The sequence below is a fragment of the Xenia sp. Carnegie-2017 genome, unplaced genomic scaffold, assembly GCF_021976095.1.
Source record: "Xenia sp. Carnegie-2017 unplaced genomic scaffold, XeniaSp_v1 HiC_scaffold_16, whole genome shotgun sequence".
NCBI classification, from domain to species: domain Eukaryota; kingdom Metazoa; phylum Cnidaria; class Anthozoa; order Malacalcyonacea; family Xeniidae; genus Xenia; species Xenia sp. Carnegie-2017.
Window position 1 is genome coordinate 12674724 of NW_025813469.1, and position 14459 is coordinate 12689182.

Sequence of the window (14459 nt, forward strand, 5' to 3'; positions counted from 1 at the left end):
TGTTACATGTTTGCCTTCTTGTGGCTTGCTACATAGCAAATTGTAAGTCTGCGTCTAGCTGACGTTACCCTTGTTATGGCACTGCAACTTTTGTGTTAGCAAATAACTATCATATTAATATATGCATGATATACTAATATATTTGCCTTTTGAAATCCATTGCTATCTGCAGAATATAACATGCAAACATGAATACGTTTCAGTCTTAGAGACAACTGATTTCAATAAAAGAAATAATAAACTAGAACATGCATTTATGTATATGTCTCGCTCAAATATCAATCATTCAAAGTCCCTTAGTTGTCTGGGAGACAGCGATACCCCACACAGTAGAGCTCGACAGCTTTGGTCATACTAAAAAAAGTATTTGATTTAATTTTGTTTATTTTCAATTCAGTAGCTTTGAATGATATCGCCTCACGGTTATCTGTTACCAGTCTTTCTATTAGCATGTGCGACCTTCTGTTGGAACAGAAAAACGTGATATCTATTAAAGCAAAATATATTTAAACAAGGGAAACAGAAAACATGACTTGGATGAGTAATAAACAACTTAAACAACCTAGCAAGCAGAAACTTGAATATAGAAAAAAATTATCTAGTGTGGACAGGAAACAATTGATTTGAAGGGAAATGATGGCAAAAATACACCACCAACATATATTTTCATGATGGGAAACAGGACTTATACGGAAGGTTTTAAGATTTGTCCGTGTTCTATGTTCTTCAGCGTATGATCACGCACAATAGTTCGTCTCGTAATATAGTTTCTTAACTGTTTGTTTTTTTAATTGCTTTTTTCCTTTTGACTACATTATGTTGGAGTGAGGTTTGGTCATTGATAAGAAAAAATGAGTACACTTTTAAAAATTTGGAATTCAATTAATCATAAACGTTCATGTGGAATACTAAATTCTAAATGTGCTTCCAATTAATAAAACTCACACTCTAAAATTTGTCGGTGTCTGAGACTCCGATGAGACCGTGATGTCGATGTCTGATGGCTTACTGAGACCCTTATAGGAAATAGCATAATTTTATTAAGCAGCTGACATTAAAATATTGGGTTTTATGGACGTTGCAATATCTGCCCTAAAACCATCAAAAATGTTCTGAGGGTGTTTATAAGAGTCATTGATGCATGTTTGCACCTTTGCAGCTCCACATGTTTTACTAAAGTATAAAAGCAAGAAAGTGTCAACAAAGCCTGAGTAAGTGGGATAGATTCTGTTTTTTGCAAAAACATTGTGTAAATGAATGAATTGCGACTATGTTTAACTGTGATTTTCCTGACTCTATGGTCAAAAGATTGTCTGTGTGTGCAAAAAAGTATATGAGATGAATTTTTTGACGACGATAATAACGCTTACGTGTTTTTGAAAAGCAAAAGAAAATCTGAATATCAAAATACATAGTACGTGTCAATGAAATTTTTCTTCCTATGATCATTATATAAAAAACAATATAATATATATATATACTACACAATCAGACGCCGAATCCAAGAATCAAGATCACACAAACAACTCCATTCCAACACAAACGAATTTGTCACAAACATCTTGAGCAAACCACAACCGAACAGCAAACTAAAATTCTAAACAAAGGATCAAATTGCAACTTAAATAACCAGAACAAACTTGACTAGATTGCCGACCTGGAATCTGCTTTAAAATACACCAACCTAACAGACCAAACAAAAGAAACATTCGTCCGAAAATCACCAATAACCTTTGCCACCAACCACCAGTCACCATGGGCGACTCGAGGATTTTTGTTCTTAGTCAAAATGGCCTGAGGCGTTAGCTGCCTAGAGGGCAGCCGGAGGCATGCACCCTCCTGAAAAGGAGTTTTTCAAGAAAATAGCTTAAGACTATGGAACTTAATCCGTATCGCTCAATATCAGAGCTCATCAGCATAACTGGGATACAGTTGATAAATGAAATTTTTATTCACTGTAGCATTTGACATGGACGGCCAGGCCTTAGCAAACCCAAACTTAAAAAAATTCTTTAAGATTAGCCACGATAATTAGCAGTTGTGAGCATGATGATTATTACTGAAGACACACCACCAAAACATAAAACATATCTTAAGTCAAAAAAACAAAGAAAATCGAAACAAGACTCGCAGAACACAAAAACGCCATAAAACGACGAGATCTAAGCTCAATACCGGCAGAACATACCCACGGAAATAACCACACATTCGACTGGACAGAAACTAAAGAACTAGCACGCGCACAGACTAAACACGCAAGCAAAGTTAAAGAAGCTTGGTACTGCAAAGACAACGACACGATAAACAGACATATTGACATACCAATTTTATGCTCACAACTAAAGAAAAAGGACAAAAAAACTACAAATAACACCAAAAATACAACATTACACTTGAATAATATAAACACCAAAGATATTCACAATACATCAAAACCATGACAACGTATTCCACACTATCCAATCACATTAATCCACCGGCTAATCCAATTAGATGATCCAAACGTCTACAAATTAAAAACAATTGTAAACAACTTCCTATTTCATTCTGATGAAGGCTCGAAGCACCGAATCGAAAGCTCATTAAAATTATTTATAAAAATCCGGAGAAACTTTTATTTTTAAATAATATATTTTATTGTATATGAACTATGCATAAACAATAATCGTGTTGTGCTTTTAAAAAATCGTTTATATGAAGAAATTTTTTGCGAACACATATGGCTAGCATGATATTTTAAGCATGAATAAAGATGAGATGAAAAATATAAGATGAAAACGTTGCTAAACGTCGAATACTTAGAGACGGTTTTTAAAAGTATTATCAATTTTACAGGTTAGAAGTATACCTTCAAGATAGATAGAATGAAAAAATGCCATAGAAATAAAAGATGCTATTCAAATGACCGGAATGACGACCTGAGAGCAAGAACAAAAGTGAAGGATGTCATCGAGAAAGTTAATAAAGCCAAAGGAAAGTGGGCAGGACATCTAGCCCGAATGAAAAATCATGAATGGGCAAAGAAAACAACCGAATGGACCCCGTGGGACAAGAAAAGAGGCAAGGGAAGACCAAAAAGGAGATGGAGAGATGACATCGAGCAGAGAGCGGGCAGCATGTGGACCCAGAGAGCCCAAGACCGTAAAGAGTGGAGAAAGATGTGGAGGCCATCCGCCAGCAGTGGCGTGACAGGCTGATGATGATGATGATGATGATTCAAATGACCTAAAAGTGTTTGTTGATTTGAGTGACCAGATGTATGAGTGAATTATATTGAATATGACTAAGCTATATTAGCTCGTTAAATAAAAAGCAACCAATGTGTTTATGCAAATTCTATAAGCATCAATCAGTCAGCTATAATGAAAATTATAAACACAGCACAGAACTGTTAAGCATAGATTGTTAAGCAATTTCTTTTGAAATTTACAGAGCAGAGGGTCTTAAAGTTTGTTCTTGTTTATAAAAACGAGAAATGGTTATTTTTATGATATCAATATTTGCAAATTCTTTTATCCTTACAACTACATACAATTAATTGCAGGAAGTAAAATGAATACCTCGGAGCATGCAGGAATACTGAAAAGCGTAAAAACACACACAAATAATTTACATCATTACAAAATGTGAAAGAATAAAGATGATTATTCTTAACTCTGGAAATGAGACCATAAAATGGATAGCAGCATCATAATTGGAAAGTGGAGAGATGTGTATTTAAGAAGTTTTGTTTTCAAGAGTTTGAAATATTCAGGGGCGGATCTAGAGTATGTCAAATCCGTCGCGCGACTGTTTGAAATTCAAAAATTACCTATTCATATTAATTAAAAATTCATTAATTATTCTTACTTTATTATCGCATTTACTTCGTGATAAAAATCCAGCTTTATTTATTATTGAAAACTAATGACTAATGCAACGAATATCTCCTTGGTAACCAGATCAGTTGAATTTTAATCGACCTGGAATAACCGACTGATAAGCGGGGTGGCTTGACTGGTTCGACTTATAAAGGAGTCTATGAACGCCAGAAACGCTATTTTATTGGTCAATGGCAAGATCAGTGGACAGTCTGGAATAATCTCGACCGATAATAGGGGTGGCCGGACCTATAAGGGAGTCCAATTGCTATCTTACAATTGGTTCATTTGAATTTTTGCCTTACTGTGATTGGTTTGACCGATTTCGACTGATAGCCAACTGAACTAACATAGTCAAGCTCACTGTCTGAATTGAATGTTTGATCGTTCATGGTAATTTTCTGAAGCATGATAGAAGCTAAACTACAATCAGATGGAATTTATGGAAATCTTTTACAAATTCATATGTTGACATGAATGCTGCTTTCCAAACTGGGAATTTTTTCAAGAGGGTGAAAAATTTATGGATGAATTGTAAATGCTTGGCAAAGACGATCTCGCGAGCGACATTTCAGTCATTGATGTTCAAAAGCAAGCCAACATTGTTTTGAGTTTTATCAGCAGAAATTTACATCGAAAATCGTAAGTAAAGGACAAGTGAAGTGTATGCATGAATGCAATATATCAAAGTCAATTTATGCGAGTGTGTGATGCGATTTATGTTAATATGGCGTATGGTAAGCAGATTGATGCTTCTAAAATTGTTGTTGCCGAAGGACTTTTAGCTATGATTTCTTTAATGCTTGGGGATTCGTGGCCGTTATATGGCAGCGAAATCCTACATTTCTGCAAATATATTTCAATGGACAAAAAATCTGTAGCCATAAGGCACCATACTATTATTTACTTTATCATAAACAAATCTTTGGGCCTTTTCAGTTTATGATCATTGATCATTCAATCATTGGACAGTTATACTACATATTGTTTAAGATTTGAGAAAACTAACATTGATTACATGAGAAGCTGTTTACTATAACCTGTGATTTTGAGTCTTATGATCCATGAAGCTTTTTATTTTGACAATTTGACTAGAATGGTATTAAACCTAAGTATTTCACATACATGAAATGTTGTCCCATGTCACATATTGTCCCCTTTTCTAACTGAACACCTCATGTAGAGATGTAAAGGTGTGTTAATCTACGGCTCATACCAGATTGTTTGCCATAAATTCCAAAGGGCTATTGATGTATGAATAGCATTTTCTATAAAGTAAAATGTCTTCCAATGTATGCAGATAAACCTTGAAATTTGGCAAAACAGCAAAGTATTTTCATGATCACTAGGTAATTTTCTGATGATCAGTATAATTTCTAAACTAAATTATTTCAGATTTACATTTAAACGAGCTTTGATCATATGAAAAGATATTTATCATAACCAGTAAGCATGACACATGAACCAATTTTAACATTCATGTAATTATATAATTAAAGACATGTTGGTTACATTCTGTTTGTATTTGCAAATACAATGCTACTAGTGATTGCTATATAGCACACCATGCATATACTTACAGAAGATAATAGTCTAGTGAAATGCCTAAGAAACATTGCAAAACTGTCCTTAACTGCAATTTTTCACTTTGATAATTTTCTTAATCTTTGACAGAAACAAATTTTGAGTTTTTTCTCAAAAAGTGAATTTGCTGGCTCTGATGTGGAGATGGGTAAAGGTTTACAATAAACTTGCATGGTTTGAAGTCTGAGCTTTTCTATATTTATGAACTGTCACTTGTAGTACCAAATTTCTAACCTAACTTATTACATAGAGGTTTGAATGGGGGTCTCTAGGGGGGTCTATGCCTGACAACTTGGTAGAAATTTTTAAAGACTATATCTGTTTTTAAATAGCATTATTGTAAAATAAATTTTACGTTCCTAGACATGCTAATGAGCCATATATTTGGCATGATAATGAGCCTAAATATTTGGCAAAACATTCAAGTATTGTTCACTTCATTTTTTTTTGAAAAAAACGTAAGCAAAATGTGTTGTTTTTACCGAAAAACGATGCCCACAAAATACATCTTGTATTGCTCTAAAACGCTAAAAATGGCATTTTAGAGGTTCTGAAATTCAAAATTTCTCAGGGGAGAATGCCTCAGACCCCCCCCGGCGCGGAGTGCCTCCGACGTTTTATGACTGATGTTTGAAAAATCCTAGATCCGCCCCTGGAAATATTTACATACAAAAATTACGATATTCTTATTGCTTGTTGAAGAACGTATAAATCATGTTAACACCTTTGCATCTATCACATGATCAGTTGCAATATAAAACCAAATAGTGTTATGGTCTAAACATAAAAAGAACAGACATTTGCTTGGTATGTTGTTGACGAAAAATTTTGTGACAATGGCTCTTTTTCGATTGTGTTTAATAGTTATTTTCCTGGCGTTTATTGTCAAGAAAGAAGATCTCGTTGAGGGAAGGAGCATTGTGGGCGAATTGTCGAACGACGATAACTCTAACGAAATTTTAGAAAGCAAAAGAGATGGATTGGTGATTTTGAGTAAGGAAGACCTTGCAAGAATTCGGAAAGCGAAGTTAAAGAAAGCAAATGGTGCCCTGACGTATGCTCGGGGGAAAGAACGTGATTATTGGAACTAAACTTTCTACGATTATAAAGCTAAACAAACGACTATGCAGCTATAAATATGGATATAAAAATATTGTTGAAAAAAGTTCCTTAAACAACCGTCGTTGTAATTAATATGTAGAACATATTTGTAGTCATTTAAATAAAGTGGTGTCACAGTTGATTTAATGCCATTTTATTTGAATAAATTAAGATATACAACGACTCCATTTTCGATAAAGACAAACCATGCATTATGATTAAATATTAGACTGGAGATTTCCAGTTTGCTCATGAAGTTTTCAGACAATGCCTCGTCATTTAATGAGACTAATACGCATAACAACTTTGATTGTCAAAATTCTATTTAAGTTAATGTTGAAGAGCGTTTTTTCACTACGATATTTCACTGCATAAAAATATACTCAAAAACGTTTATGAGTGTGTTAAACTTTGCTTTTTGTAAAGTACAAGCTATTGAGTATTGAGTAAGATTAGTATCTGGGCTATGCTTTCTTTAGTACGAAAGTCACCCAAACAGGTGAATATTTTACTTTAATTTAAATCATTGGCACGTCACCTTTTTTGACATTTTTGCTTATATCACTGCTCCGTATAAGCATTTATTTGTCACCTGACATGTGCTCGTGAATGTATATTTCTATGTTCTAAGTTCTTTGACTTTGTGGATCAAAGTCGTTCACGCATATGCCATGTTTAATATAATATTTCAGCGTCAACGTTTGAAAATTAGAGCCCAAAAATATAAAGAAGGAAGCTTGAGACTACAATAGTAGTCGCAATAATTGTATATGATCTGTAACCAGGACAAGCAGACAATCGTAAGTAAAGCAAAATAAAACAGATTCCGAAAACGGACATCTCGTTTTCTTGATATCCAAGGTAATACAAGAGTTTGAAAACTAAAGATGGTGTAATATTTCGTCTTTATTCCAAAGACATCATCAGACTAATAGTTTACAATGCAGGCTGCGTAGTTTAAGTGCAACAGGGTTACTCATGTTAACAAGGTTACTCATGTCAAATAAAATGGGAGTTTAACATGTTTAAATTTTAACACATGTAGATTTTTGACAGAATCCTTTGCTTATTAAATTACAACTAAGTCACAAATGGTTTGACAGTTAATAAGTAAAATTCAATTTCCTTTGAAAGAGGAAGATTTTTTATGAGAAGAGTTTTTATGAATTTTTATAAATAAGAATTGTCTTTACATAAACATGACTCATGTTTGTGTACCTTCTAAAACCTTATATTGATGCATCACATGATTTGGCAGCATCTATAGCTATCAATATTTAGCTACGTACTTATGAATAATTTAACTCACCAAAACATTTATATAATGCTAGCGACAGTTTCAAATGATGATGACGACGATGATGATGACTTTGACGACGATGAGGTAAAAGATACTTTCTTCGAAGCAAATTTTCTAAATGATGATGACGACGATGATGATGACTTTGACTACGATGAGGAAAAAGATCCTTTCTTCAAAGAAAAGTTTCTAAATGATGACGACGACGATGATGATGACTTTGACGACGATGAGGAAGATCCTTTCTTCAAAGAAAAGTTTCTAAATGATGAATATGACATTCGAGATGATGTGCACGCAAAACTCAGAAGGTATATACTTCAAACTAAAATTCAGCTAAGTCTATGCTAATAGTTTCGTAATGGAAACATTGATAAAAGTTAACGCAATAACTTGATTTGAAGAGCCCTTAGAATGTACAAATGCCTGAAACTCATTCTTTCGTTATAATAACTAAATCTTTCTTCTATTGCAAACAGTTTGGAGAATTTCCTTGTTTTATGATCCATAACTTGGTCAAACAATTTCAATATTTCTTTTAGCATTCACTTCGTAATCGCTTTATTGCAAGAATTTTATTTACATTTAAACTTCATACAGTTTACCGTGGATACGAGGAGAGTATGGAACAATTGGTCCTAACGAGATAATACCCTACGTTCACGTTTGTGTCACAGTTGACTATGAAAAAGGAGGTTCTGATGAAGATGTTTTGAAGAATGAAATTGATCAAAAATTGGGAACTTGAACTTCGAAGTATGTCGAATTCCGTAAAAAATCATATGAGAAACCGAACCTTGAACTGTTATCGGATATTGCTGTAAAAAGAAGTAATGAGCTATCAATAAGAGGTACATTGACTATGTTCTGTTACAATAACGACAAGCACCACGCGTTGACCTGTTTTCATGTTGGTTACAACAAAGATGATATCGACCAATTTCCTGATATGCTTCATGAAGTAAATAATGACCCTAACGGAGTGGAGTTGTCGTTGAATTCAAATAAATACTTCTACACTCCACCTGAAAACCCTTCTGAAATTCCATTGGGCCATCGATGCAGACTTTATAGTGTAAAAGAAGATACTGATATCATGGCCATAGAAGTCGATGAGAATGTTGATGTAAATTGCAAACGACAGGGAATTAACCGCCCTCGCTGGAGTTCTTTGTGGAAGGAGCTTTGTTGTAATTTACCATTCTCTGGCTTTATTTAACTTTAAAACACAACTTAAAATACTACAAAACAATAATATGGCGGATTATATATAAGAATGAGTACCGCTGGTCTGAAGTACCGCAGATAGTGGCACAGGGAGACCAATACCAATAAAACAATAATACAAAATTCTCCCTCCCTTAAACAGAACTGATAATAACACTTATGAGTTCAAAGTTTAGAGCCTATTGGTCTTCAAAACCTTAACGGGTTGGTGGTTTTACGACACGCACTGAGCGCCTCAGAGGGCATGTTGCTGTCCCAATTCAGTTGAAATACTCTCCTTCTCAACTGCTTGATGCTCAGCCGGAACATGTGCCTGGTCCTTTCCCTCTGCAATAGGCGGCGCGGTGGCAGGGATGGTGTGATTGTGAGCTGGGGGCCATGGTGCCAGATCTCTCAGTGATACTGTTGATTCTCTGCCGTCCAAATATTTAATATGGGAATAAGTAGGGTTAGCTTCCTTCAACTCTACCTGGTCAACAAGTGGGTCATTCTTGCTTGTTCTCACATACCGGTGGAGCAGAACCGGTCCGGGGGACTGTAACCAGGTGGGAAGTGAAGTACCATGTGTCGAACGGCGTTGGAAGCCAAAAATCTCTCATGTGGAGTTGAGTTGGTGGCAGTGGAGGGGAGAGACCTTGCTGAATGAAGCGCGGCAGGGAGTACCATTTCCCATTTACTGTCCGGCAGGCTTGCTGACTTGAGAGATAAGCGAATAGCTTTCCACACTATACCGTTATAGCATTCTACTTGGCCATTGCCTATCGGGTGGTAGGGTGTAGTTCGGCTCGTGGCGATGCCTCTCTGAGAGAGGTATTCTTTAAGTTCCTGGGACATGAATGAGGCACCTCGGTCTGAATGGATGAAGCCCAGCGTCTCACACAGAGTGAATAACTGATCCAAGCATCTGATAACGGTTGATGAACTCATGTTTGGGCAGGCAAAGCAAAAGGGAAGCGTGAATACTCATCCACGACTGTTAGCATATAGGGATTATTACTAGTCGTAGGTAGTGGACCTTTAAAGTCCACGCTGAGTCGCTCCATAGGTCGGGTAGCCTTGATGAGGACTCCTTGCTGTTGTTTGTAAAATTGGGGCTTGAGCTCAGCACAGACCCTACAACTAGAACACACCCTCTTAACTTCTTCTGTAGAGTAAGGGAGGTTTTTCGACCTTATGAAATGTAACAATCGAGTGACACCTGGGTGGCATAGAGCAGGGTGTATCTCAGTAAGGCTAGCTGCAGGTATGGAAGCTGTGAAAGCCCGAGTAAAAGATTGGGGAGCAGCGTTATCCTTACCGGGCCGGTATTTTATGGTGTAGCTAAAAGAGGCTAGTTCTAGCCTCAAGTCCTGGATTTTATTGTTCTTTACTTTGGTGCGTCTTCGGTTGTCAAACATAAAGGCGACTGACTGCTGATCGGTTTTGAGTGTAAAATGTCTGCCTGCAAGAAAATGTTGCCACTTCCTGACAGCTTCAATTATGACCATTGCTTCCTTCTCTACCGCAGGATAGTGGAGCTCACTTCCTTGGAGGGTCTTGGACATAAACGCTACAGGTCTGCCTCCTTGATTTAGTGTAGCAGACAGGGCAGTTTCTGAAGCATCAGTCTCTACAACGAAGGGGAGGCTCTCGTCAATAGAGTGTAATGACGCTTTCTGCAGCTCCTCCTTCAGCATTGTGAATGCATTCTGGGCATCGCCATCAAGTGGAAATGAGGTTGTTTGTAGTAGCGGTTGTACTTTGTCATAATAGTTTGGTATCCATTTTGCGTAGTATGCAAACATACCGATAACTCTTTTCAAGGATTTGGAATTTTCGGTAGGAGGGAAGCTTTTAAGTGGACGAAGCCTTTCCTGGTCTGGGGCGATGACACCATTCCCTACACAGTAACCAAGTAGATTGATAGAAGACTTGGACTCTACTGTCTTGTTTTCATTCAGAGTGAGGTTTCGGCGCTTTACAGCCTCTCTGAATTTCCTCACATTTTCGTCATGCCCAAACTGATCGTAGCCTGCAACAGTTATATTATCGAGGTAAGCAAATGTATCTTTCAGGCCCTCCTCTTCTACGAACTTGTCCATCGCTCTTTGGAAAACTGCGACGCCGTTGATTACTCCAAAGGGGATGCGACAGAACTGGTAAAGCTTACCATTGGCCTCGAAACCGGTAAATTTTCGGTCGGCTTTCTTGATCGGTACCTGGTGATAGGCACTCCTTAAGTCGAACGTTGAGAAGACTCTATATGAAGCTAGGTTGTTGACCATGTTGTCGATACGGGGTAACGGGTATGCATCGAGTTCCGTGTAGAGGTTGACGGTTTGAGAATAATCAATGCAAAGCCGCTTCTTGTGTCGTTGTAGTGGGTCCTTTGATACGACGACTTGAGCCCTCCAGGGCGAGGTGCTAGGTTCGATTATGCCTTCAACGAGTAGGTTGTTAATTTCTTGTTTGATGAATTCCTGGTCCTCCCTGCTGAATTTCCGCGACTTGCTTGCGATAGGCTTACATTCGGGGAGGATGTTCGCGAAGAGAGATGGTTCCTCAATAGATGCTGCTGCAAGAGCACATACAGGTACCCCGTTGGGTACTTTAAGTTCGGGCTTTTCCCCACCGAACTCAATGACAACACTTTTATGTTTCCTTTGAAAGTCCTGGCCAAGAATGATATCACTACAGAGATCCTTCAGTACCCCTAGACGTACAGATGAATAACCCTGGTGGCCTAGTTGGATGTCAAAAAAGCAATGGCCAAGAACTTTGGCTTTAAGTGATGTGAGAGCCATAGACAAACTGTCATCTGACTTGAGTAATTTGAGTTTGAGCTGGATAGCTACCTTGTCGTTGATGTAGCTATCTGAACTCCCAGAATCAACAAGGGCAGTAAGAACAGTACTGTTGACACTGACTTTGGTGGATGCTTGCATAAGGCTCTTTGGAAAGGCGGCACTTATGGAGCAGAGTGAGGCAGATCTTATTGATGCTGTAGTCTTAGTCCCTTTTACAGCCTGAGACTGGCAAACTTTAGCGTAATGGCCAGTTTTACCACAATTGTTGCAGACACAACTGCGTGCAGGGCACTCCTTTCTATTGTGAATAGGGCCGCCACAGAAATAACACTTTCTTTGGGGTTTGACTGCTGCTGACACATGGTTATCACTTGGTAAAGGATCCTCACCACCACTTTCAGTAGAAATAGAAGCTGCCGAGTTTTCGGTTGGAGCATAGGCTTCAGAGTTTTTCTGGGCTAAGTCTAACGCGTTGGCCTGATCAAACGCCGTCTTCAAGTCGAGTTGCCTGTTCTCCAGAAGTCGTTGGCGGATTAGTGGTGATAGAAGACCATTAATAAATGAGTCACGGACTAATTCCTCCCTATACTGTTCTGCAGTCACACTTCTGACGTTACAATCCTTGCTTAACCTTTTAAGTTCCTGTAGGAACTCTGTAAGCGACTCACCAGGCTTTTGGCGCCTTGTAGCAAGTAGATGACGTGCAAATATTTCATTCGGAGGCTTGATATACAGATTATTTAGTGCTTCAATAGACGAGTCGAAGTCCTGACAATCTTCGATGTAATCGTAAACGTTGTGAGAGACATAATTGATGAGAGTACGGTGTTTGTTTGGGGCTTTATCGCCGCATTCTTGAATGAAATTGTTGAACGTTCGGAGCCAATGTTTCCACTCTTTCGCGGCTGACGGCGAATTTGGGTCCAAGTCGAGACGTTGCGGTTTCAATATCGTTTCCATATTGAAGAATTTAAATAAAGTTAAATAAATTGTTGTAATTTACCATTCTCTGGCTTTATTTAACTTTAAAACACAACTTAAAATACTACAAAACAATAATATGGCGGATTATATATAAGAATGAGTACCGCTGGTCTGAAGTACCGCAGATAGTGGTACAGGGAGACCAATACCAATAAAACAATAATACAACAAGCTTCACAAAAGAGTTAATAGTCGCGTGACTCCTAACCCTATAGTGATGAAATTTGTTGGTGAAAATAATAGAAAAGGAGAAATTTTTAGGACTAATTTCTGCTATTTTAATGAGGAAACAAACATTGACATTAAGAATGCTGTTCTAGTAAAGAGCAAGAAGCATTTTCTTAAAAATGGTGAATCGGGAGTGCTCGTGTTTTTCATAGATAAAAAAAACAAAAAACAAGCCTTTGGATATGGTGTTGCAAGATGGACGTTTGAAGAGGATGAAGAGGAGAAACCTGTTCCTGATCCCGAATATCCTTATTATTACATATGCTTTAAGCTACACGTAATTAGCTAAATTACGAGGGCTTTACGTAATTTATTTGGCGAAGGAAATTTTGAGAGATGTGGCTGTTTTGAACGATGTGCAAATGGAGACTACAACCCAAACGGTCTTCCTACAGTTTAGAAATAACTAACAAACAAACTAGCCTGAAATTTTTATTTGCATGATCTTGTTTTTAGTTTTTAGCCGTGGTAAATTTCCAATGGGTAAAGGCCACGATGATGAATAATATGTTGAAGACATTTTTTTGTTCACTGCAAATCTATCCAGTATATTTATTAAACTCCCATTTTTTGCAGTGCCGTAGCCAGACATGATTTGTCACCGAGGCAGAGATCACCCGAGTGTGCTCTTAACTCCTATCCCCCAAGAAAAATTTTGAAATTCTCATGGTCGCGGGAAAATGGTTTCGCCACAAAATGCTTTAAACGTTTATAAATATTTATACAATGTAAATTACCACAATTTTTTAACTGTCACTAAACTCCGTTTTATTCAAATACTTGGTTGACTAATTGAGCATCATGTTAAATTCATTTTGATATATTACTTGCAAAACTTGTTTGGGGGTATATTTCAAATTTCAGCAAACACACCACAGCGGAGAAAAAATGACAAATTTTGCTTACTGTGTTTGAAGGGCTTGTACAAACGGAGGAGACTTTCGGAAAAAACTTGAGAGCAGATTTGTGTAAGCCCGAGACCGAAGGGTTTCCATCTTTGCACTGTTTAAAATAAAAATAATTTAAAACTAGAGGGCACTCAGACTGCATACCTCCGCCAGGTTCATTATTTTAATTTCTGCAAACGTACCTTGCAGTCTAGTTGGTCAAATATGTAACATGGCGACGAACTCGCTCACGAAATCCATTTTGTTTAAGTAGGTATGTAAATGTTTTTCGGATAAACACAGATAGATTTAAATCACAGGTTTGATAAACTAGACAACGGTGTACTCAGAATAAGTAAACGTTTTGAGATTGCTTCCTTTTTTGCGTAGCAATATATTTATTGTTGTAAGATTACATTTATTGTATTGATCTACTTACGCATTCAGTAAGTTTGCAATAAGCAATAAAAATTTTTCTTCATTTCTTCGTCAATTTTAATCC

General features: G+C 37.1%; 1 protein-coding gene and 1 long non-coding RNA gene across 2 annotated transcripts; one reads left to right on the plus strand and one right to left on the minus strand.

Moving 5' to 3' along the window:
- The first annotated feature begins 1372 nt into the window (after positions 1-1372).
- LOC124436481 lies at positions 1373-6687 on the plus strand. Its single transcript, XR_006945364.1, has 2 exons — positions 1373-1414; positions 6309-6687. It is a non-coding gene; the product is annotated as an uncharacterized LOC124436481 (long non-coding RNA).
- A 3308-nt stretch (positions 6688-9995) lies between these two features.
- On the minus strand, positions 9996-12818 carry LOC124436099. Its single transcript, XM_046986027.1, has one exon. It carries the CDS (start codon positions 12816-12818, stop codon positions 9996-9998), a length of 2823 nt encoding a protein of 940 aa, XP_046841983.1.
- Positions 12819-14459: the final 1641 nt, after the last annotated feature.

Excerpts from the sequence above, each read along its gene's own strand:
- LOC124436099 (XM_046986027.1), bottom strand. The coding sequence starts at position 12,818 with ATGGAAACGATATTGAAACCGCAACGTCTCGACTTGGACCCAAATTCG.